Raw genomic sequence first — 25,392 nt, 5'->3', positions numbered from 1 at the left:
GCCTGCAAAGGCTCGATATGGAACTGTTTGGTCATTGATTTATGAATCCTGGCTTAGTTAAAGTATAGTTTGTTATTAACTTTAATCCCAGAATTCCCTTTTTTTTTTTCTTCTTCTTCTTCTTGTGCTCCACCTTATTCCTTCTGGGAACAGGTGGAAGAAATTGAGAAAATAAATGAGGAATTAGCCAAGCAAGGGTGATTATTTTGCGGTCTGTAACAATGACTTCAGCTGCTCTTGGCTTGTTCAACAAATCATGGTTAAAATAAAAACTGGCTTAACATTATGTGCAGATGCAAACTTGCCAAAACATAGATTTTGACATATGGATTTTCCTCACTGAGAAAGGTTAAAAAAAAAAATCAATCTGGTGTCTGTTAAATAAACTGCTAAAATACTTTCCATAAAATTTGGGAAGCTATACTTTTGGGGTCTAAAAGAAAATAGGTAAGATTTGCAGGAGAAACCTATCCTGGTTTCTATCTTCCCTACTCTGGTGCTGTTCAAACATGTTGGATTACAATTCTACATCTGAAGGTAGCAAGTTAGGGAAAACTGGTACATTGTATATCTTTGATGTCGATATGTTTCTAACAAGTTGCACAAAGAATATGTGTAAAGAGCATGGTGGCTCTGACTTGGAATGGAAAAGTGATTGTCTGGTGTCTCTTGTATCCCTAATGTTGCAATGACATGTCCATTTGGAATTCATTTTCTACATACATTGTTCACCGTGGGAAGCATCATAGAAAGTAAGACAGCCTTCAAAAGTGGTAGTCTTTATGGATCTGGAAAGCATTGTTAGATGGTATGCCAAGTTCTCATGACTTTTGAGGTGACAGAACAGAACCATATTTGGTTCAGTCTTATTATGTGATCCTCAAGGCATTTTTACTAGTGGAAAATGAAAAGAGACAGGTTGTAGCAGAGAACACTGGGAAACAAGGCAATATTTTCTATTAAAGATAAATCCAAGTTTAGAGGGGGTGGCAAATGATTTGGAAGATGGTCTTTGAACTTCAAGCCACCAAAGCGTCTCCCTGCTTTTCATTAAAAAACCCCCAATATTTTCCAGTCTTCCAATGGTGCTGCTGCTTTAAGAGTCCCTTCAATTTTAATGAGTGGATTCCTTAAAGCAGGGGCAGCTTTTTTTTCAGGCTTACAGTATGTAGAAACTTGAAAAAAGTTGTGCTCCTTTAAGAAAGAGTAGGGAGGTACCTCAATCACAACTTGGGGTCTGAAACACTTCTTCAGAATCATTTCCAAAATGTTTCTAAAATATGGCAGCCCTTTCAGTTACGAGGGAAGACCAAAGAAACTTCATGGACATTTCCTCTATTTCTTGAAGGACCCAAAATACGAACAGAAACTTGGCTACGCCTTTGCTTGTAGCAACAGCAGTATAATTGAATATGTGCTGACCTAGATAATTGCAACAAATTATCTCAAAATGAAGAGTTTCTGTTTTCCAAAACTGTTTCAAAATGTAATTACAGTTCTTTTTACACATTTCTCCTCAGACATTCTAATTTTTCAAAACCCATATATGGCTTACACAATAGCAGTGGCAACTATGGAAATGCAATTTATATTGATCTCTGGAACCAGAACTGGATTCATTTCTTCACTGGCAATAGCTTTCCAGATTCCAGATGCCAGGGTTGTCGACAGGGATGGGTCAGAAAAGAAGGCAGCCACAACTATGCAATTAAAGTCCCGCCTTTGTCTATGTATGTCACAATGTAAGGGTTAAGTCCCACCCTTTTTAATGTCAGGATGCACCTGGGACAGGACAGGGCTTTTCTCATAAGGCTGTGGCTGCCATCTTGACTGTTTGATCCAACCCCTGCAGATACCCCTGGTAGCTACTGTTTCAGACAACGACCAGTGGAAAAATGTTGAAATGCAAATATGGATGTTCTCACTGTGCTTCTGTTGGTAAGAAAGACAGAAGGCTCATCCATTATCCATGCTAATGATATTTATGATTTCTTCCTTTACCACAGACATTAAAAAGGATTATGTAAATAGCTGTTATGGGGCATCGATTGGCTTAAGCTTTCCGTTTCAAGAAACTCTGGAAATAAATACCAAGGTGAACTTTGATAAATGTGCCGCAGAAGGAGGCCTGGGCAAAGGTAGGAAATGGTCTTTCTCACTTGTATATTTAAAATTGTTTTGCTTCTGTAAGGGGAATCAGGCACTAAAATAATTCTTTATGGAGCAAAATAGACCCAGTCTTCTGAATTCTCTTGCTACCAGTCCTCATTCCATTCATGAGACAGAATTTGTTTTAGAAATTAAAGTTTACTTCAAAGGAGAAGAAAATCTTGGAGAAATGTTTATGAGGGGCACATGGTGGACTTGGTCATGAAATGACTAAGGGGTATATAGGAATATCTTCAGAACCCTGAATGTCATAAGACTCATTCCACATTATACTAGTTTCTTGCCTTTAATTGACTGTATTCATAAAGATGGATGGCGAATAAAGGGGAAGGAACAATAATGGGAGAAGGGATTTATTTTGAATTCACAAGAAGGAGGTCAACTTTATGTTGCAGTCATATATATATTCTTCAAATAAGAAAGGAAAAAGAACACACTGCAAGTTGAAAAGAGCCCCAAATAATCATTAGCACACATGTGACAGACCTACACCCTTCCTTGGCCACTTCCAAGGTACCCTTCTTCCTCCCTGTGAATTTTCTCCCCCAGAAATTCTTTTATTCCCTCTGAAAGAGGCAGTAAAAATAATGTTTCATGGCAAGTAAACAACCTCATATATGCTAGGGACAGAATTCAGCTTGACATTATTTCATACATTGTGTAAACCATAGGTTCTCTTAAACAGGCTTTGTTGAAAAACTGCAGTTGTTTTGTTTTATAAGGCATAGCCAAACAAATCACATTATAGTTTGGTGTGATCACAGCTTATGCGTTAGTGATGAGAAAGCCTAGGATTACCTTCCCCAGCCCATTGCCATCCAGATGTGTTGGATGTCATTATTTTGAAAACTGAAGCACAACACATCTATAGAACATCAGGTTGAGGAAGGTTGTATGATAAACTGTGAGATCAGTTTGCCACCATCAACCAAACCACATAGCAGGGTCTCATTTATTCATCTGAATTGTAGTTCATTACACCACAAAATTTCATGGCTGACAACAAGCCAATTAATTGTACTTAATTGATGTGCAATTGTACTTTATTGATCTTGGTAGTCTCATAACAGCAAATCATATAAAATATTTCATGATATAAATATATTGATAATAAATACCTTAAAATGTTCTGTTTCAATGTTTATGTCTCCTAATTTTCTTTTTAAAAATTCTAACAACAAAAAGAGAAGTTTGAATTGTGTGGTGATTGCTACAAAGATTTCTAAAAGATTTTGAGATCCAAAGTGGCAAATGCTAGGCATATTATTATGATTATCCTCACCGTTTTCAGTAGATAGATAGCACTAACACTTCTTTTGCTATCTATTCCAAATTCTTGTAAGAAAGGAGAACAAGTCAATTAATGAATGTCTGTAGAATTAGGGAATTCATAGAAATGAACCCTAAAATATTCAATTGCTCAACTTTCCAGACACTGATGACAAAAAGTCAGCAATAGAAGATATTATTCCCCGCGTTGAAGGTGGAGATGCACCATCCATTGCCAGACTCATGGAAAATAATAACCCCATAGCATACCGTTACTGGGGGAGGTCATTAAAACTTAATCCCACCATTATTGATTTTGAGGTAAGCCTTTGCTGTCAGGTGTAGAAATGCTGCATTTCTAAAGGATTGAAAGTGTACTGGAGCAGATCATTTTATATTTTGATAGTGATTCCATCTTAGAACAGGCTTAAATGTGATGGGCCATAGATATGCTGACCTTCTCCTTGTTTCACAATGATAGAAATGCTTTTAAAAAAAAGAAGAAGCAGCAGCAGCAAAACAAGACTTTCAAAGTGAGAGAGAAATAAGAGAACTTTAATTTTTAATGTTGAAGTTTATGTTTATTGCATCATGGCAACTAGATTGTCAAAAGGAAGGTGGGAAAAGGAACACTCATTTTTATGACATTGAGGATTCTTTTTTTTTTTCAACAAGGAAGAATGAGCTGTATTTTTCAGCATAGGTACTGATATGATTAATCCTGCTGCGAAGTATTTACAGCCATGCAGTTTAGATATCCTGTCTCAGATGAGAGATAGCTGAAGAGGTGGAAACAGTCAACTGCCTTTGTATATCCTTCTAATTGTTTTCCTAATAGAGATATTTGGAGCAGATGCTTGGCAGGGGGAAGGGCAGATTCCGAAAAGATACTCTGTTTTCCCTATAAGAAATGCTGAAGAAGGCTGTAGTGTGGAATCCTTGGGGTTCTCTGAGCTTGCTTGTTTTCTTGCAAATGTTTCATTGCCTGGCTAGGTAGCTAGATTGTAGGGGTGGGGGGGAATGATGGTGTCCAGATATCAGTTGGATGCTAGTCTGAAAATTGCAAGTAATCTAGAACTGTTGCAGGACCATATAAGCGAACTGATGTCATACTTGCAGCCATAGCTGGGCACATAGCAACCCAACAAAATACAACAAAATTTCATCATGCAGTTTCTTTAAAATGCAGGCAATTGTGGTCATTTTATTTCAAAATAAAAGGAGCCAGAGGAAGCTTTTCTGGTTTTCTTCTGCACAGGTTTTATACCTGGCAGTATCCTTAGATCTCCAAGAAATATAATAGGACTCCAGTTTTGCCCAGAAGGAGAAGTCTCAGTTCATTGGTCACAGAGTGATGCAGCTAAGTCTTCCCTGAGCTAACCAAATGAAATGGGTATTTTCTTGGGTTGCTGTGTCCCTAGCTATGGCTGCAAGTATGACATCAGTTCATGTATATGGTCCAGAAACAGAAGATAAAACAGTTCTAGAATACTTGCAATTCTCAGACTAGCATCCAACTGATATCTGGACACCATCATTCCCCCCGCCCCTTCCGTATGATAGTACATCGCTGGAAGTGGAGGATCAAGAAGGATTAAAGCAGATGAACTCCGTAACGCATGATGCAATTAGGTATAGAGACAGGAATATGTTCACAAAGTCAAATACTCTGTGTTGATTCAGGAATTTGATCATTATTTTGCACATTACTAATGTGATGGTGTGAAATATGTCAGGCCCTGCTGGATGAATTAGGCATGTAATACCTCTTGGTATTGAATTGGCCAATCCCCACTGTCATCATTTTCCTCCCCATGTTCAGATACACCATTACTCAAGAGGGAATAAGGATGCTAGGATTCCAGAACACCACTTGAAGTACAGTAAACAGTAGACTACAGCGTGCAGAATCCTTGAAATTTTGCTGGTGTCTAGAATCCATAATGTAATGAGTCTTGCAAGCACTGAATTAACAGACACAGAGGATGTGATGGGATACTATGAACTACTCTCTCATAACTTTTCCATTACTGTCAGGTTCTTTGCCTCTGCCTAAAACTAAGCACAGTTCTCAAGGATTCTCTTTAGCAAGATCTATTAAGAAGAAAGGGCTGGGATTACAAGAATTCTGGCAACTGAACTGTTTTACATCTACTGTCAATCTATCCACCACTTATATTAGAGCGGAGTCTTCATCATTTCCTTTTTTACTGCTTTTCCATGAAGCAGTGAGCTAGCAGGTGTCTTTACTGTTCACAAAGAAGTCTGCAGATAACAAGGGAGCTTTACAAAACCATCTCCTGAATCCTGATCAATCTGGGAACTGACCACTATAATCACTTTAAAACATTCCAAAAAAACGCATTCTTCTTTTTTTTAAATCACAGTGAGGCTTACCTCCAGTTTTAATCCCCAAAATAACTGTGGCCCAGCTGTCAAATATGTGGGATAAATTTGTAAAGCCTAGAAACTTATTCCAGTAAACTTGATTCCATGGTTTGCAATAATAGAATTGGACCTTATTATTCACATTCCTGAAGTTGGTGGACCCGGTTAGACATCTGCCTTAATATCAGCATAGTTTTCAACCAAATACAGTAAATTGGTACTGTCGGCTGCCAATTTATGTTTTGCTGGGCTTCTGAAGTTATAATTTCTCAGTGTTACCTTTTTTTATGGCACAGTTGTACACTGGACATTTTCTATTGTGGATGCCATTTGTGGAAAAAAAGTGACAATACCTCTGTACCATTAAATGGGTGAAGCTAGATATCCAAGAAATTAACCCTGTCAGGCAAAAGTCCCTGGAACGGGACTTATTATGCATCTGTTCAGGGGGCAGTGTGGGTTGTTACTTTGCACATTTGGAAGAAGACACCATTTAACAACATTTGAAGTGACATATCCTGCTCTTAAGCAATGTTGTTTCTTCCCCTGGAGTTTACTTACAGTACCACCTTAAGCTACCATTCATTTTAGCTTGAATATAAAGTATTCAGTTTATGCTGCTGAATATATCCTTCTGTCCCCTCTAGCTGCTTTTTTCCCCCAGATTTCTTTTTTTTAGGGCATGAATAGCAATATGTGTCGTGCAGCAGAGAGAAATTCCTGTCTTTCACATTCATTGTTAGAGAGATTCTGTTTATTTAGAAATTTATATGGCTGCCTATCTTATACAAGATAATCCTGGGCAACTCAGAAAAATAAGAGGAAAGGAAAGGAAAGGAAAGGAAAGGAAAGGAAAGGAAAGGAAAGGAAAGGAAAGGAAAGGAAAGGAAAGGAAAGGAAAGGAAAGGAAAGGAAAGGAAAGGAAAGGAAAGGAAAGGAAAGGAAAGGAAAGTTCTGGAGATCTTCTAATTGCCAGCTTCTTGTGGAAAACCTTTATGCAATTAACTTTTCTGGATGACTGTATAGCTTAGCTTCCTAATTCTGGCATGTTCAGATGTTTTGGAATTGCAAAACCTTTGCTGCCTGGAAATTCTGGAGTTGTAATCCCAACACATCTAGAAGGTGCTGATTTGGGTAAGGCTGGTAGAAGGTAATGCTCATGTTACCCCATTTCCTTTGTTTCCTATTTAACTGAAGCAAGATCAGCTTTCCAATCTTGGGTGGACAAATTTCCATGAATTCTGAATGATACGGTTTGCCTGTCACCTAGTCTATAACCTTTAAAAGATTGCTTCAGGAGCATTGCAAGTGCTAATGGTTTTGGAGTAGATTCAGGCATCCAATAATTACTTATGTCCACTTGAATGTCCTCTTAATTTGACATATGGTTGTTTGCTAAAGTGTCTTGTGTAAATATTGTTTCAAAACACCAGTTTTTCAAGGCCATGGAGGATCTCTTATGCAGCAATCCCTCCCATCCTCTTGAATTACAGGAAGCAAGAGCTCTGCAAACAGACAGTTCTATACATATGCCAGCATTCCTGACAGCTCTGCACACTATTTGTATTTCTGTCACTTGCTCACTCTTTCCATACTAAGGCTCCTGTATGTTTGGCTGCAAAACTCCAGGCCACCACTAAAGAGAAGCAGAGAGTTAGAAGTTCCGATATGTCTTTGTTGCCATCTGGTGGTCAGCAGGATGTTTGCAGCCCAGATGTGCTCCATATGAGTCTCAGAGCCCACCTCCTTTACAATCTCCAACAACCCAACAATGATCATTTTGATCTCAGCCAATGATTGATTGGAAAGGATCTTGAACTTGCAAACTGTCCCTCTGTGAAAATATTTATCCAGCATATAGCTGCTGTGTCAAAAGCAAATTCCATGTTGGGCAACAGTTAGAAAGTCTTGGAAGGTGACTGGACCTGGCCAGCCATGTCTAGGCTTGGAAGCTCAGTAGGGTCAGGTTTAATTAACAATTTGGATGGGGGACCAGCAGAGAATTCAAGGACTGCAGTCTAGATTGAGAAACTGGGGGAAAAAAAAGTCTTAGATGGTAGTGGCAAATTGTCTGCATAGTCATTCAATAGCAAGCTTGGTGAAAGGACATCTTTAATCATTTGGAAAAAAGTCAATGCATTTGTTTGTTTGTTTATGCACTGTATATCTTGCTTTTCCATTTCCACGGAATATTCAAGGTGGCTTACAGCAGTGAAAAGAGTGCAAAGTGCAAAAATACAAAATGTTAAAAGTATAAAATTAAAACTGCTGAAAGGGAAATGCCTATTATACAAATCAATGGTGGAAGCCAACTACTTTTGGCATGCTGCATATAGTACTGTTCATTGCATTTCCAAAAAGATATTGTAAAACTGGAAAAAAAAAAAAGACTGCAGAAAAAGACCAAAATGATAAAGGGAACTAGAACATCACCTTAGGGCAGACAGTTGCAAGGTTTACGCTTTTAGCTCAGAAAAAATGGCAGGCCAAGAAGGGAATACAATAAGCATTTTTAAAATAATGCAGTGTGTGGAGAAAGTGGCTTGTGAGATATTTTCCTCCCACTGTCATAAGATTGGAGTTGCGGAAAGTTTTTCCACTGAAGATGCTGTGTGGGGAGAGATTCAGATAGACAAAAGGCAAGACTTTGTTACGCAGCACAGCGATTATGGAAATTGCTCCCATAGATGTGAATGGCTGTGCATTATAGATAGTCATTGTGTATAAGATTAGCAATAACTGTTAGCTATGATGGCTCCAATGTTGTCTCCAGATATCAATGGAAGACACACATGATCAGGAGAGACCTATTGCCTTCATCCTGAACTTCCAAAGTCATTTGGGTGGCTACAGTGGAAACAGTCTAACCGAAAACCACTGTTTTGTATGATGATTAGATGAATGGCTATATTTAATATTTTTGGTGCAAGGGGAATCCGTATTTCATACTATATTGCAACAATCTTGATTTTCTTTGACTTGGTTTTTGCTTTGATTTGTCATGTGTACTTTCATCTATTGGGATAACTCCTCTTAGCTATTTGCCCTGTAAGCAGCAAAAAGAGCAAATAGTTTGAGCAATCTCTCACTCAAAGCCTACAGCCTCAGAAATTAAATCATCTGAACTCTTTCAACACTACATTTTTATATACTTATTAGACAACCCATAACCCACTGGGTCATTGTTTCAGAGATATTTCCTTACCAAAACAGAGAAACAGAATGACCAAGGACAAAAAAGCAATGGGAGTGGGAGCGACTTGCAACTTGGCTTCACCATTGGCTTTGCTTGTGGGAAGCTGGCAGGGAGTGTCAGAAATCTCCCTCCCTCCCTCCCTTCCTTCCCACATATAATGTAGGCTTGCACCATTTGCCCTCCCTTCATGACCCTCAGGAGAGCTCTGCTGACGCCTCCTCCTCCTCCCTCTCAGCTAACCAGTGGAACTGCCTGCCATTTTGCTGGGGGGAAGTGGAACAAAGGGAGCTGCAGACCATGAGGAAAACTGCACCTCTTGCTCCCCATTCTGGCATGTGCCAAGGGCCCCCTCCCTTGAGGGAAGAAAAGGGCTCACCCATTGACCGCTGGTGACCCCCAGCCAGCGCTACCTCACCAGCAGGCATCCAAGTCGCTCCCCCATCCTTCCCTCAATGCCCATCTCCATTAAGAGATTTCAAATTTCGGTCTTGGTTCTAAAGCAGCCAATCACCACTTGCCTGTCAGGTCTTCTTGCCAGGTGACTGGGCACAGGGGCCAGAGGAAGGCAGGAAAGAGGTCAGGGATCCCTCTTCCCTCCCTCTTCCCTTCTCTTCCTCCTTCCGTCCCTTCATTTCCACATATAATATGGACTCGCACCCTTCATTTCCACATATAATATAGACTCCCTTCATTTCCACATATAATATAGACTAGAGTCCCAGTGAAGCCGCCGCCGCCGCCGCCTCCACCTCCACCTCCACCTCCACCTCCACCTCCTCCTCCTCCTCCTTCTCCTCCTCCTCAGCTGACCAGCAGAACTGCCTGCCACTTTGCTGCAGGGAAGTGGAACAAAGGGAGCCATGGACCATGAGGAAACTACACCCTTCACTTCCCATTCTGGCATATCCCCAAGGGCCCCCTCCGTCAAGGGAAGAAGAGCACTGACCACTGGTGCCCCCCAGCCAACCCTGGGGGTTGCCTTGCCAGCAGGCAGCCAAGTTGCTCCCTCGTCCTTCCCTCAATGCCCACAGCTGTTAGGAGATTTCAAATTTCAGCCTCATTTCCAAAATAGCCAATTGCCACTCACCCATCGGGCCTTGCCAACTGATTGGGTGCAGGGGACAGAGGGAGGCAGAAAAGAAGTTGAGGATATACCCGTGATGAGCACATGACCTAGACTGACCATGGAGGCACAGCAGCACAGCAGTGCTGAAGCAGCCACAAATTTCCCAAATTTCAATCCCACAGGAGTAATGGTCCTGGATTTTGGACGCATTCTGTAAGTTAGCTCATTTGAGGTACCTTGGTTCAAAAATTGTTGTCCTATGACACACTGTTTCACTCAGTTGAAGGTTACAGACATGAGAGTTTTAGTAGTATATAGATAGATACCTTGGTGTCAATTCTACTGTCCCAGAAAATAAGGCAGCAGTCTTAGCCAACCTTGTGTCAGAAGTTACCAGACTGAGAAAGGCTGCAGAAACTGAATGATTCATTCTTTCTTTTCAAAAGCTGCATTGGATAGTACACTGGTATAGAGAGAGACTTGGTACTCTACATAATCCCAGGAAGTGCCTTCACTTGGGAAGTCTGACTGGGTACAGATAAGAAGCTGATTTTTAATGAACTTATGGCTACTCTCAGAGAGAAATATAGGGGCTAAAAGACCTCAAGGCATGTTGCTTGTTGCCTCTTCTCCCACACATAATGACTAGAAGCATTCTACAAATCACAGCCAAAATGTTGCAGTCACAGTGACCTAAAGTCAGAGTAAATGTTAGTTTTTAAAGTCACCATAAGGCCTTTGGTGTTGTTATTAATGCTGCCACCTGTGTCCTGCACCATATCTTTCAAGTCAGCAAGCAGCTTTCCAGAGAAATTAGCTGAAATCTCCAACAAGATTTTGAGATCCTTTGTCAGAACATCTCCTTTATAGGATATCATCCTTTCCTTTAAGAATACAAGATCCAGGATAGGAAGTGGAAGTAAACACATCTGGGGATTAATAGAGTAGTCTATAAGTAGCATCAGGGCCTCAAATCACTAAACTATCCCTGTTTCTATATATAAAGATATAACAATAGACTTTTTAAAAAGGACATTGACAATGCTCCCCTAACAAAGTTCTTGTTTACACTTTTGGTCCCCAAATGCATTACTATAGCATTAATCCCAGTTGTTTCCATAAGAGTCCAACACATATTAAGAGAAGTCCAGGTACCTGACCTATTGTAGACATTACCCACATTTTTTACATCTAGTCCTGTATTTAATCCAATTGTTTTCAGTTATGAGATCCATTTGCTCAATGTCAAGATGTCTTTGGCTCCTGCACTGCATTGCTTCCTCTGTTCTCTGTAAGAAGCCCACATATGAGTTTTTATGCAGCTTCTCAGAATTTCTTTTCTGAAGTCCATATAGCAGTTTAGAAGAAGGAAGAGAAACAGAGAGAAAATCTTTGACAAATCTTGGGTAATCTATCAAGATGATTGTCAAAAGAAGTATTTCTCCATTCCAGCCATCCTGTACCTCACCACTTAAATTTATTGATTTACAAATCCCAATTCCCCAAGACAGCCTGGTATTTGTCTGGGCATAGTATTTCAGCTTTCCCAAGGTTGAGGTAACACGCAAAACAACAGTAATATAAAAACGGTCTCTTAACAACTTTCCTTTTCCTGTTCTTCCTCAGCTGCAGCCCATAAATGAATTATTGTCTAGGACAAACCTTGCTAATATTGAGACCAAGAAGAAGAACCTGAAAACGGCTTTAGATCAGTATTTAATGGAATTCAATACCTGCCGCTGTGGTCCATGTAAGAACAATGGTGAACCAATGCTACTGGGGTCCACCTGTGTTTGCAAGTGCAAGCAAGGCTTCCTAGGCCCAGACTGTGGAGAGACAAAAAGGCAAGGTAGGACCTCTGAGAAAACATTGATCATTAAATATTACCTCCTGATATCTCTATGCCTTAAATAACATCTACCTTCAACACCTCTGATCACCTTATATGCCAGGCTGCCAAAGGAGCTTTATCCAGAAATCAGCCTTGCAATTCAAGCTGTTATATAAGTACAAGGGGTTAACTAAAGACATTGTGGAGGTAGCCAACATGCAGTGACATAAATCATATCAGAGACTGCAAGGGCAGAGCCAACAAAAGCCCCCAATAAATATTAATGGGAATGTCCAAGGCTTTCAGCTTAACCCTGTGCAAATTTAAGTGTAGTTAAATTGATTTATTTCAGTGGATTTGGGTACACTTAACTCTGTATGGGATTGTGTCAGGTCTGGTCAGTCACTTCATCCTCAAGTTCTCCAGATAATTCTTTGATATAGATGTGGAACCTTCCTTCCTTCCTTCCTTCCTTCCTTCCTTCCTTCCTTCCTTCCTTCCTTCCTTCCTTCCTTCCTTCCTTCCTTCCTTCCTTCCTTCCTTCCTTCCTTCCTTCCTCTCTCACACACACACACACTGTACACACTGTACCAGCAAAGACCCATTATATAGATATATAGCAGAAGCTGATGCTCCCCTATTGTCAATTATTTGCTTGCCTACAGTCCTTTCAATCCACGAAAGGAGGTGGGGGAGATATTATTCTCTTGCTGCTAGGGAGGTAATGCATACATTTATGATGGTTGTGCAAAAATCAGCATGTATTTTGGAACTTTCAGTACAGTACTTACCTAGAGGTAAAGTATACACTAGCTAGGTTGCAAAGAAGAAAGCTAAATTTGTGTGTGTGTGTGTGTGTGTGTGTGTGTAGAGAGAGAGAAAGAGAGAGAGCACAAAAATAAACGGTGGTACAACTAACGTGGTATAGTGCTTAAGGCATTGGCCTAAGAGCAGGAATACCCAGGTTCTAGTCCAGCTGCAGACATCGAGGTTCACTGTCTCAGCCAGTCTCAGCCCAACCTACCTCCCAGGTTTTTGTTGTTGTTGTTATTGTGAGGAAAAACTAGAATAGGAAATGCCTGAAAGGTGGGATGTGAATCAAATAAATAATCAACAGGAAAAGCCTCCACAGAAAATAATACAGCAGATAGCACTTTAGAACACCTGCCCCATTAAAATGCTTAGTTACATCATAATGTTTTTTTAACTTCTAAGGCAGTGTTTCTCAACCTCAGCAACTTTAAGACGTGTGGACTTCAACTCCCAGAATTCCCCAGCCAGCATGGGGAAGTTCTGGGAATTCTGGGAGTTGAAGTCTACACGTCTTAAAGCTGCTGAGGTTGAGAAACACTGTTCTAAAGGAAAGGAGTGCTGTGCTGCTTTTAAGCTGGTTTCGGATGATACTGAAGCAGCCCTAATGAATTTGTCACTCTAATCAGTACAGGCAGAGCTGAAGATTAACAGGAGTGTCTTACAAAGAACTCTTAAAGAAGCCTATTTTTCTCCACCCATCGCAGTTTAAAGCTGAAACTTCAAAGAACTTTAAGGGGTCTTTTTTTCAGAGCTGGAAGTCAAGATAGAAATATGTTATGCATTTTTATGACTGTGAATATTACAGGCAATATATGGCTCACCGTAAGTGCAACATTCCCAGATCTCTCTTCTGGCCATTTCTCTGCAACATTCAACACAATGAAATGGGAATGGATTGTCGAAGGCTTTCACGGCCAGAATACGATGGCTGGTGTGGGTCTTCCGGACTGTGTGGCCGTGATCTGGAAGTTTTGTTTCCTAACGTTTCGCCAGCATCTGTGACTGGCATCTTCAGAGAGCAGGAGCACAGACGGGAGCAGTTCTCTCTGTGCCCAGGATGAGGTGACCCTTTTGTGGGTATTTATAGAGATCTGGGGGGGATTGGGGGTGTGTGGGGGGGGTTAGGGGTGTGTGGGGGGGGGGTTGGGTTAACGAGTGGCTGCTTGTTTTGGTGTCAGAATACGTGTGTATCTTCCTGCGGATTAGGCAGGGTTTTTTCTTCTATTGAGTTGTTAACAAGTGGCTGTTGGGGGTGATTAGTGTGTTCACTGTGTGAGCTGCTTGCATGTCCTGGTGGCAGGAAGATACACACGTATTCTGACACCAAAACAAGCAGCCACTCATTAACCCAAACCCCACACCCCCTAACCCCCCCCCACCCCCAATCCTCCCCCTTCAGATCTCTATAAATACCCACAAAAGGGTCACCTCATCCTGGGCACAGAGAGAACTGCTCCTGTCTGTGCTCCTGCTCTCTGAAGATGCCAATCACAGATACTGGCAAAACATTAGGAAACAAAACTTCCAGAACATGGCCACACAGCCCTGAAGACCCACACCAGCCAAATGGGAATGGAGTTATATTGTTGGTGTGCTTTGAATTTCCCCACCTCCCTTGCACTTTATGGGGTGTTTCTTGCATGAGAAGGGAAACAATGAATATACTTATCATTAAGTGGGATAAGGTTGTCCTAGTTTCTGGCTTTGATGGAATATATATGTGTGATGTTTCAAGTTCTAGAAGCAGGATTCTGCACATTTTCTCATTGATTAGAGACCTATGGTGAGAGGAGTTATCATCCTCAGTTTCACCTTCATATCATGCTAATCAATTCCTAGAGGAAGAAAATAGGCTACTGGATTAGGAGAAACCTTGGTCTGATCCAACAGAAGTCTTCCTAAGCACTTAATATACCAAAAGACTCTTGGTCTTGATTACCTTATAATAGCATTATAGGAGTTCCTTTCTGGAACAAATTCCTTTTAGATCAAAGATTGCTCAGCTTTTCAGAACTTAGTAAGTGGCAGCTCCAGGAACTCCAGAAATATACAAGTGTTGCAATGCTATATAATGCTGTTGGTGTTTTTACCTATGTAATAATTGCCAGTAGTGTCCAGTCTCATCCATAAACAGGAACAGATTTGATTTCTTTGCTTTATTCTAAATCTTGGACAAATCTGTAACTAGCTTTATCTGAAAGTTGCTAATAATGATGTATTGTGTTACAGGCTATCCAGTCCATGGTAGCTGGAGTTGCTGGACTCCATGGGCAGCTTGTCAAGCTGGATCTAGAAGCCGCACAAGACAGTGTACAAACCCAGCTCCTGAAAATGGTGGAACAAGGTGTCCAGGCAGGAATATCCAGACAGAGATATGTTAACAGTTGCTGTGAGTGGATTAATGGGTTGTGCTGCCAGGCAGGAAAATGTTGGGAGTTCTGATGCAAGAGTCAAAACAAATGGGCCATAAATGCTTATTTACATTTAGGACAGTGGACATTCCTAGTAGCAAGAACATAATGGGGAAAAAAAATGTAAAGGGCTACTAGCAAAGGGCTTAGTTGCATAAGATTGGCAGCTATAGTAATTATTTTTGTTGAATGCAGAAGTCCATCATAAGGAAGATATGTTTGCTCTGCCACAAAATTCAAAGGAAAAGAACTTGCAATATTGCTGGTCCTGTAATGTTACTGACTGACATATTAGGATATTCAGAGAATTCCTCTTCATGTGGATACCTAGTGTATGATGTAAAACAGAACATGCTTCCTTCCCAGAATTTTTATTTTACTACCATGACAACAAAAATATTTTTTCTGCCTACTGGAGAAATTTGTTCCCAAAATAATTATGGAACAATTGGGTCCAAAATTATGAAGATTCTTCTTCTCGTCATCATATAAGGATATTTTTCTGAAGCTCACTATTACAGCTACAGTTCCTGGGCTGATCATTTACAATACAGCCTTTTTTCTTCAGGTAAACAAATTTCTAAAACAGAACAGTCCTCTTGGTATAACTAAGATGATAAATTACCTCTGGATATAAATCCCTATGTGTTCTGTCACTTAGGTAGCCTTAGCTTTTTAGACAACCACAATAGTAATAATACTATGGTGTAATACTTTTGAAACTCTAGGAGTTGTAAAAACCAAATCTATGGGTCAGAATTCAAAGCAACTGTATAGCTGTCAAATCAAAGCATACCTATTAATTCACAGATCCAGCTCTAAAATATTGGGGGAAGCTAGGCATTTCTTTAGCCATAGTAGATCTATCCCAATTGTTACAAACTAAATCAAATAAAAGCATTTTGGAAAACAATGTGAACTGACTGCCTTTTACTTGGAACATCCAATAACCAAAGATATTCTGTTAAATGGTGTAATGGCAGATAGAATAAGGATAACAACAGTTCTATGTCTTGTGGGCCTCATAGTGACTTCTGTAGGCTAAATGTGCTCTTTGTGGGTATGGCCTGTAGGCTGGAAAAGAAGCTATTAGTAATGTGTTACATATCTCTAAATGAAGATATATAAGATTTCCATATGAGCCTCTTGCACTATTCATACTTCCCTTTTAGATTGTGAGTTTGCACACGTATCTTTTTATTACATCTAGAGGGTTTTTAAAAATAGCAAGTTTCTAACTCACAGAGCAAATAGTGAAAAAAAAAAGCAATGGACACAAGAAAGTTAAACAGTTTTTTATTTTGATTCAGTGAATTATGTTTAGTTGTTGCCAATATAAGCTTCAAAGACTCCAGCTTGGTATAATACAATCTGATGATGGATAAAGGACTCATAGCCGCACACACAGCCCTTCCACAGAGGACAATGCTGCACAAATGAGGCTATTTTCTGTTTAAGACTAGCTATGAATCATCTATTAGTACACCAGCATTTTATCTCCAAGGATCCCAGAACTGGAGATGTTAACAGTCTGGTTGATTTAAGACCTCTTTCGTGGATGCAGAACATAAATCTCAGGGTAAGAATATGCACAGTACTGAGCTAAGTTGAAAGACTAAGGTAGGGAGTCCAACAACAACATGTTCCTAATGAACTGTGGTGAAAATGGACATAGATGAATATAGGTAGTCCTAGTAAATATCAACCAAGCTGCATCTGAGTGATTCAGGCCTTAGAAATGCAAAGGCTACAAAACTGTGCTAATAACTTAGGTGGCAATAATGTATTAAAGGACAAGGTGAAGGGCAAAAATCAATCTTGGATTTGCCATGCATGAAACTTCCAGACACACCTCTTCTTTTCCCGCCCCTTTCTCCAAAAGTCAAGGGGGAAGCAGTTAGTGATGCTTCACTGCAGCATAACCAAGAACATAGACAGGGCTTCATTTCTGAGGCACACACCATCTTCTGGGTGGGGTTAATTTGGGCGGACCAAGTGTTGGTACAAAATAAATACATTGCCTGCAGAGATTGGGCCTCAGATAATTACATTCCTCCAGAGATCATGATTGAAGCACAATGATTCAATCTTGCCCTGAGCAATAAAGGAAAATAATCCTTTAGTGGCCACAGTGCGGCTTCCATATTTGATTAAGCTAGCTGGAGAGAACAAAAGCAGGACGTGAGAATGGTTCCTTGACTTGAACAAATGAAATGCTTTTTAATAGCAGCAGGTTTGAGATCCATGCTTTACAACACTGCCTTGATGGACATTTCAAGTTTCTTGTAGCTTCACTAACCTGATTTAATAATGCTTTACACCCTGGAGGATTAAAACAATGCCTCATGTGACCTTTCTATAAATACTACCCCCTCCATGTTTTTTCAACTGTTGTAGTTCATGAAAGCAATTTTCTTTGGTTCGAAGGGCTACTATATATGCTGCAGTTTGAGTACCAAGATTTGATCTGTCTATGGAGACAGAAAACTGCATAACACGTTCAAACTGACAATGATCGGTCAATGTTTTGCTGTGTTTAATAACAAAGTATGTATGCTTTCACAAAAATATGAAACAACTCATCTTAACTCCAGCTATGCTTATCTGATTATTTTTTTTTCCAGCTTACATGCTGCTTCAGTCATAACCAATTCTAAGTGGCTTACATGCCCAGTTTACAGCAAAAAGGATTAAAACAATAAATACAGCAAACACAGCATTCTGACTTGTTTATTTTTGAAAGCATTTCTACATTTCGACACCTGGAAAGGATCATAGAGAAGCTTACAGATGACAAAAAACAGAGGCTCTCTATATGCCATGTTTGCACTACTCCTGGATCAGCTCTCAATCCCATAATATTGGCTTGTTTCAAGCCTGAGTTTTTGCAATTGTTTCAAAATTCTGATTTTAAAGGAGGTTCTACACTTAAAGCTCCCAATTAATTCCACAACTGTTTTATTCTTGATGGAATTCTGAGCAAAATACTCTTATGGGGGCCTGGTTATTCTATGAATTACAATTACGGGCAATATTGTAACAATACAATATAGAGTTCATAGAGACAGGAAATAATGTTTTTCTTTATTTTCAAGTCTGTGTTTCCCTAACAATATGGTATCTACAGACACTGTCTAACAAAAGACATGAAGTATTCTTAAGCATCTTAAGATGGGAGCCTCTAGCTGATTTTGTTGGAGGCTTCCAAGGAGGATGGCTGAGGCACTGGGTTTTTACTTTTAGTTTTATGGTTTTTATTGTTTCTTGGTTTTGTTGTTGTGAGCCACCTAGAGTTGTGTTCTAAGATGGGCAGCCCTACACATCTTTTAAATAAATAAATTCTCAATGCTAAATTCTGTACCTCACTGAGGTATAGAAATAGGGAAAGGAACAAAAACAGGGAACCCAAGTAAAATCATACACAGGCTTTGGGTTGCAATTATTAAAATATCAACTTTTTTTTTTAAAGGTAATTTTAATTAAACTGTTGCAAAACTGTGCAGTTTTTACCAGGTAAGTACTTATTTACATGTTGAGCTTCTTACTCCCACAACTTAGGATTGCTTCCATGAACCTTAGCTCAGCTTTAGTCCACAATCCATGAAGTAGGTGAGAGGAGAGAAGGAGACTTCTCCAGAGCTATCTTTAGACCAAGAAGGGAATGGAAGGTGAATCTTGCTTCACTTCCAAGGCCAGCAGTTTAGATACAGATTGAAAATGTTGGCCCTGATACTCAATGATCTTATGACATCAATGGCCATGTCCCTCATCATCCATGGGATATTAAAAAATAATCATAATAAAGTGAGTCCCCCAGTAAAGAGGTTGGCCACACTTGCTGTAGATTTTACTAAACCTTGTATAGTATAGTTTAACATAAGTTATGTAAAACTATAAAGCTTTGGAGTCCTTGGGGTTCTCTGAGCTTGGTTTTTTTCTTGCAAATGTTTAATTACCTGGCTAGGTAACATCTTCAGTGCTAAAATGGGATGGGATTTGCTCTCTGTTCATGTGCTGTGGCCTGCCTTGCCAGTGCTGGTAAGGGTGGGAGTTTTGTTTTGCTCCTCTGGAAGTTCTTTGATTAGCATATGTTTGCTGCTTGATTGTGTGCCTGGTGGTAACCTTTGCTTATCTGGGTGATGATTGCTGGTGATTGATTGCTGGTAAGACGATCTTCTGGTCTTTTGTCTCTTTTGAATAGTATGTAGATGCTGTTAATCTCTATGTGTCTATTAATTGCTGCCTTGTCTGAATACCAGGCTTCCAAGAATTCTCTTGCATATTTGGATTTAGCTTGGTCTAAAATGCTGACAGTTTCCCAGTTAAAACTATGGTTGAGTCTGTTCATGTGTTGTGAGATTAAGGAATTTTCATCATGTCTTCTGACTGCTAGTTGGTGCTCGTGGATGCGCTCTGCTAGTCTTCTGCCTGTCTGTCCTACGTAGTGTTTGTTACAGTCCTTACACTGTATGTTGTAGATGACTCCTGCTTTTTGTTCTTGGGCTACTGGGTCTTTTGGTCTACTTAGGGTATTTTGGAGGGATTTTGTTGGTTTATGTGCTACAGAGATGCCATATGGTTGTAATAGTCTGTTGGTGGTTTCTGAGACGTTTCTGATGTATGGCAGTGATCCTTTTCATAGCTTGTGTAGATTGTGTTGTAGCAAGTTGAGTGGTCAGGCACTATAAAGCTAGCTAACAAACATGCAAGAAAATAGGAAGTATAATATTAAAAGCAATCTCTAGAGATGCTACAAAAGAGATGTAGGAATCAAATCTAATTGTTGGGGTCCTTGAGTATCAGAGCATGCAGTTTTTGGAGGCTGGAAACCAAGCTTAGGTATTATGCTGGAGGTGGCGTAGCTGGACTCCATGAAAGGTGCAGGACCAGTACCAAACAGTAAAAGCAGATTTAACTGAATGTTGTATTTAAGTGTAAAATAATTCAAATAAAATGAATTAAACAGAGTTAATATTACAGGTAGTCCTCTTTTTGCAACTGCCTTGAATGTGACCATTCACAGTTATGCCAGTGATGAAAAAGTAACTTTGTGACTGGTCCTCGCATTTATGACCTTTGCAGGTCTGTAAAACAAAGGAAAGCTGAAATCTGATCATAAGCACAGTTGTGGTTTTACTTAGCAACCATTTTGCTTAATGGCGGAATTGCCAGTCCCAGTTGTGGTCACTAAACAAGGACTACCTATACTGCTTTCCAGTTCGGTCTACCTAACATTTAAAGACTTAGAGGATGTATTCTCAGACTACAATAAGCTTGGTTAGTGTTTAGACTCGGTGCAGGGAACTTTGGGGGATATAGCCTGTTCTATGAACCTAGCTCATGATTAGTTGATGCAACATAAATGCAAGCATAAAACTGAATTAATTCATGAAATAGTTAAAGCATTTTGCGTGAATGCAGCTTCCATGTATTTAAACAATTCTTCTTTTATCACATCAAAAATTATACATTTACAGCAACTTCCAACAATTACAAACTGGTGGGCTACTGATTGTTATACCTGTGGCTGGGGGTGAGGTGGAAGGTTGTTTATCTGTATCAAGTTCAAAGCCCTGGATTTTAACCCAGAGCTCTTGCTCTATTTGCACCCTTGGAATTTGTGGACAAGCATGAAAAATATGTATTTTGAGAGAAAATAGAGATGTGCATTTTGTGTATTCTAGGAGAACATATGTTTCAAAAATATGTACAGAGTGTAAAGTGTAAAATTGGAGTTCTCCCATAGATATTTCTTCAGTCATTTCTGTAAGCACAGTAGAACTTAACAACAATCTTTTCAAAAGGAAATAATTAGCAATGGTTGGAAGAAACAAGGAGAGATATGGTAATGACATTGCAATGGCGTCCACAGCCACACAGCCAGAAATCAGCCTCGGAAGAATGTTAGTTCATTCAATGGAATTTGGCTCCTTCATCTTCCTGAAGAGGGGGCAATGCTTGAACACCCATATGAAGGCAAGGAAACATTCAGGCAATCTGTCCACTATGGCCATGTAACACGTGGCAGCAAAATACTGCTTCTGAGGTGCTCTTCAAACGTCACAGAGAAATCACTATGAGCCCCAGGCTCCCCCACTTTCTCTTCAGCAACGAAAAATGGGAGTTTGTGCAAGGAAGCTGAAGTGCAAAGGAAAAAGCAAAAAAGAAAAAGGAGGGGGATCTTGCCTGCCAGGCCTGTAAAAGATTATGAGCAATTACACAGTTACTGTGCTAGTCAAAGAAACTAATATAAGCAGCGCTGAAGGGCTCAGCATGTAAGCCATACCCAGTGAGATAAAGCTCCAGCCATTTGCTGGCCTAAATTAAAAGCTCATAATGGGGATATAGAGAGAAAAAGAGACGAGAGAGAGGGAGACAGAGAGAGAGAGGGGTGGGGGTGGGGAGAGAGAGTACACTACCATACTGCCTCTTCGTAATAAAGGAACTTTATCCTCCATAAACATCAATGCACATTTCAGGCAGCTGCTTATTGTGTATGCATGCGTATGTATGTATGTATGTGTACACACACCCAAACACACGCATATGCATACCTGCAATGCTTTCTTGCTTTCTCTGCACTAGATATGGCCGGGAGGACCTTATTACTTTCTCGACTCATTTAATGGATGGGTGGTGCCTTGGTTGAAATGCAATACTAGAAAGGTATCAGATGCAGATATTTGTATCGATAGGAAGAAACAGCTTGATTAGCAAAAGCAGGAGATCTGGATAATGGAAAGTAGCACAGCCTCTTCGATTTTCAAGGTGCAGACTCAAGATAACAGCACAAAAGGGATGCTGCAAAATGGTTGAAGTGAAAAAAGAAAATCCTTCTCTCTTTCTCTCACCCTGGGTACTTTGCCTGCTTGGTTTTTGTGATCTCCTTCTAGTCAGGCAACAGTGTGCACATAAATAAATCAATTAGTCACACTTTCACGGAAAAAAATTGGTATAGATCCCCAGGAGCTTGTGCTGTGCATTAGAAATATGTCTGGGCATTGGACCTCTTCTTGTATACACTCTTAGCAGAAGGGCTGGAATGCTTAACTGAATTGCAAGAACAGTCACTCTGTTTTCAGTTCCAGCTGCCACACGTACTAGGCCAGTGTTTCTCAAATTTGGCATCTTTAGGACATGTGGACTTCAACTCCCAGAATTCCCCAGCCAGCATACAGCTTGCAGCAACAGTAAGGCAAGTTGCAAGCTGTCTAGGTTGTATCCGCCATCTTGACTTTCTTGACCCTTCCTGTTCATGCTCCTGGTTGTACTGCTGAAAAGAATTGCTCCAAGTGTGTGTTTGTGTGTGTACACACATACACACACACACATATACATACATACTAATATCAAATAAATATGTGCTGATGGCTCACTAGGGGGGAAACAAACAAGCATAAATTTGACATAATATCTGCCATGTTTCTTGCTGTTTGCCAAATTGACATTGGGTAAACCAGGGCATATTTGTGGACAATTCAAAATTGATTTTGTCCGACCAATTAATCTGCAGAATATTGTGGCCCTAGAACGACTGTCATATGTTAAGGGAATGGGGAGGGGGGACCCTGCAAAACATTTTGGCTATCCTTGTCCTTTGGGCTGTTTTTCCCCAATATAGTATATGTCTAATGAAATAAATGCTTTACTGATCCTTGAAAAGTTTCCTTGTTCTATTTCTTCCCTCCCACCCAGCTCCCCAGGGCTGCCCTGCTGTCAGGAAACCTGATTTATTTTAGTTCAGGGAGCCATTCAGCATTATGATGTTTCAAACATCAGATGCAACTGATAGATACTTAATGAACCTCTGAGTTCCTAGCAGTCCTGCTTCTTATTTATGATGAGAAAAGATGGAGAAATTTACATAAGAGACTTTACTCTTGTCCAGCTGGGCAGCTTCCAGTTTTTGCTTGAAAGTGATGAGCATCTCTGAAATGGAGGAAAGCTAATAAGGAAGCAGAGACAAGTATCACTAAAATAAATCCATGGAAAATGGCAATTTGGGAGCAGATTCCATAGGAACACCATTTGGATGTCTTGATAAAACATTGAAAGGAAAGGAGGGATATTGACATTTTGATCAGAAACACGTGTGTGATTGGCAGGAAAATAGGTTTCTTTGAATATGTGTATTTCATAAAATAAGTGTCAGCATCTGCCCAACCTTGTTGAAATCAGAAGCTAAGCAAGGTCAAGTCTGGTTAATATTCGAATGGGAGGTTTCCAGGAATTCCAGAGTGGTAGGCCAGACCTTGAACTTAAAAAAAAAAAAAAAAAGTAGAAGCAGTGACAAATTACTGCATGCCTCCATGTCATCATCAGGAGGTGAGCTTAACTGGAGGACATGTTTACCTTTTCGTTTCATAAAATGAGTCATTTACGAGAATGTGTTATTTTATTTGTTAACTTTCTATCCTGCCTTTCGACCAAAGTTTGTTCCCGGTGGCTAACAAAGTCATATGCAAAATAAGATTCAGAACCACAAAAATATAAAAAGGGGGCTCTTAAAACAATAAATATATTTGATAATACCAATAAAAAAAAGTACCCATTAAAGCAGTGTTTTTTGAACTTGGCAACTTATGTGTGGACTTCAGCTCCCAGAATTCTCCAGCTAGCATGCTGGCTGGGAAATTCTGGGAGTTGAAGTCCACACATCTTAAAGTTGCCAAGTTTGAAAAATACTGCATTAAAGCAATAGTATTTTAAGCTATATATTTGTAAACACTAACAGGTCAGTATATCTGAGCAAAATGCATTCCCAAAATTCTAATGGCTGGGAGCTAGAATCCAAAAGACCCTTGCTCCACTTCTCACCAAATATTTTGGAAATATAAATGAGACAGAAACAGAACCTCTCTTAAAGACTGCAAACATGTATGGGAGAATATAAGTTGCAAATTGTATATAGAGTATGTTGTAACCAGTATTTCAAAATGTGGCAAAAATGGACTGGAAGGTAGCAAAGTTCCATAACATGTTCCATGTGAGTGGACCCTATCAGTGAAGCATTATGAAGCAGCTGAAATTTCCAACATCATAAACTAAAATATATCCTGTGGCCAGATCTGGCATTTCCAGGAAAGGACTTAGTTGAGTTTCTGTCCGTTGTCAAAAGCCAGTGATTTTTCCTGGCACTCTGAGGGGTACAACCAGGAACATTCAGGACAGAAGAGGAATGAATGCTGCTCATCCATAGTCCTCTGGAAATGATACAGAGCTCTGGGTAAGAACTTGAGACTAGGTAGTATGGGTCTATAATGATAGGTGGGAATGATCTCGGGAGATAGGAGGAAGAGCTACAGCCAGGGGAATGGTTGGATAAGAGGCAGCTGAGCCCGCAGAAGGAATGGGAACATGGCAAATGTCTCAGAAGGGATCCTCCCTAGCTTCTTGGGTTGTAAATGTGACAGGGGAGAAATGTACTTTCAGACTTGCAAGATTCTGTTAATGTAACTTTACAGTAAAGTAGTAGAATTAGTTCATCTGAGCGTGCTTCCTGTCTGGACTACTTTGCAAGTCTGAAAGTATATTTCTTCCCCATTGCCTTTACAGCCCAAGAAACTAGGGAGGGTCCAATCTGAGACATTTGCCACGCCCCCATTCCTTCTACGGGCTCAGCTGTCTCTTGCCCAACTGTTGTCTGGATACAGCTCTTCCCCCTGTCTCCCAAGGTCATTCCCACACACCATTACAGGGACAGAATGAATGCATACATGTGCATGTGTGTGTAAGAGAGACAAACAGAAAGAAAGAGAGGGATGGTTGTTCACCAACTGATATTGCCATAAAAGGACATGGTGATCCCGCACCCTAGAACCTTATCCCTTACTGTACTATTTAAGGTTATTCTAACGTTTGCTGTTCCCTCCCATGCATGAGATGGATCTCATTTGTGCTACATAATGAACCAGCATTCTCGCCTGAACATTTGAAACAGATGGAATGAGCACCTCTGTTAAAAATGAGCAATTCCATTTAAAAAAAGAAAAAAAAAAGGACACACTGAAATAAAATACAGTGCAAAGGATGACGACAGATGGAGACTTTTGCAGGTTTTTTTTTAAATCGGTGACCCAAATGAATATTAGGAATGTTTAAAACATGCAGTTCATTAAAGCTTCCAAATGAGGATTTTGCTGAAGAATGGTACTGTACTGCAATAAATATGATGCAAGCTGGTGCAATTGTGTTGCACACATTTCAGTCAATCTGGTCTAAAAAATCAGGAGCTAGCATATACCCAACT

The 25,392-nt window shown here is 40.0% G+C and overlaps 1 protein-coding gene across 1 annotated transcript in view; it reads left to right on the top strand.

The window, feature by feature from the left end:
• C8A (complement C8 alpha chain) overlaps positions 1–16,056 on the top strand; it is a 32,495-nt gene extending 16,439 nt beyond the window's left edge. Inside the window, exons 8-11 of the mRNA XM_025168294.2 lie at positions 2,007–2,138; positions 3,602–3,759; positions 11,715–11,937; positions 14,962–16,056. Coding sequence (XP_025024062.2) covers positions 2,007–2,138; positions 3,602–3,759; positions 11,715–11,937; positions 14,962–15,113 — 665 coding nt within the window. The 3' untranslated portion in view covers positions 15,114–16,056. The remainder of the gene's footprint in view (positions 1–2,006; positions 2,139–3,601; positions 3,760–11,714; positions 11,938–14,961) is intronic.
• The last annotated feature ends 9,336 nt before the right edge of the window (positions 16,057–25,392 follow it).

This window comes from Python bivittatus, unplaced genomic scaffold, assembly GCF_059951505.1.
Source record: "Python bivittatus isolate LINGU-HERP-01145 unplaced genomic scaffold, Pbiv_v1 ctg000700_np1212, whole genome shotgun sequence".
NCBI classification, from domain to species: domain Eukaryota; kingdom Metazoa; phylum Chordata; class Lepidosauria; order Squamata; family Pythonidae; genus Python; species Python bivittatus.
This window is presented reverse-complemented; position numbering and strand designations above follow the sequence as displayed.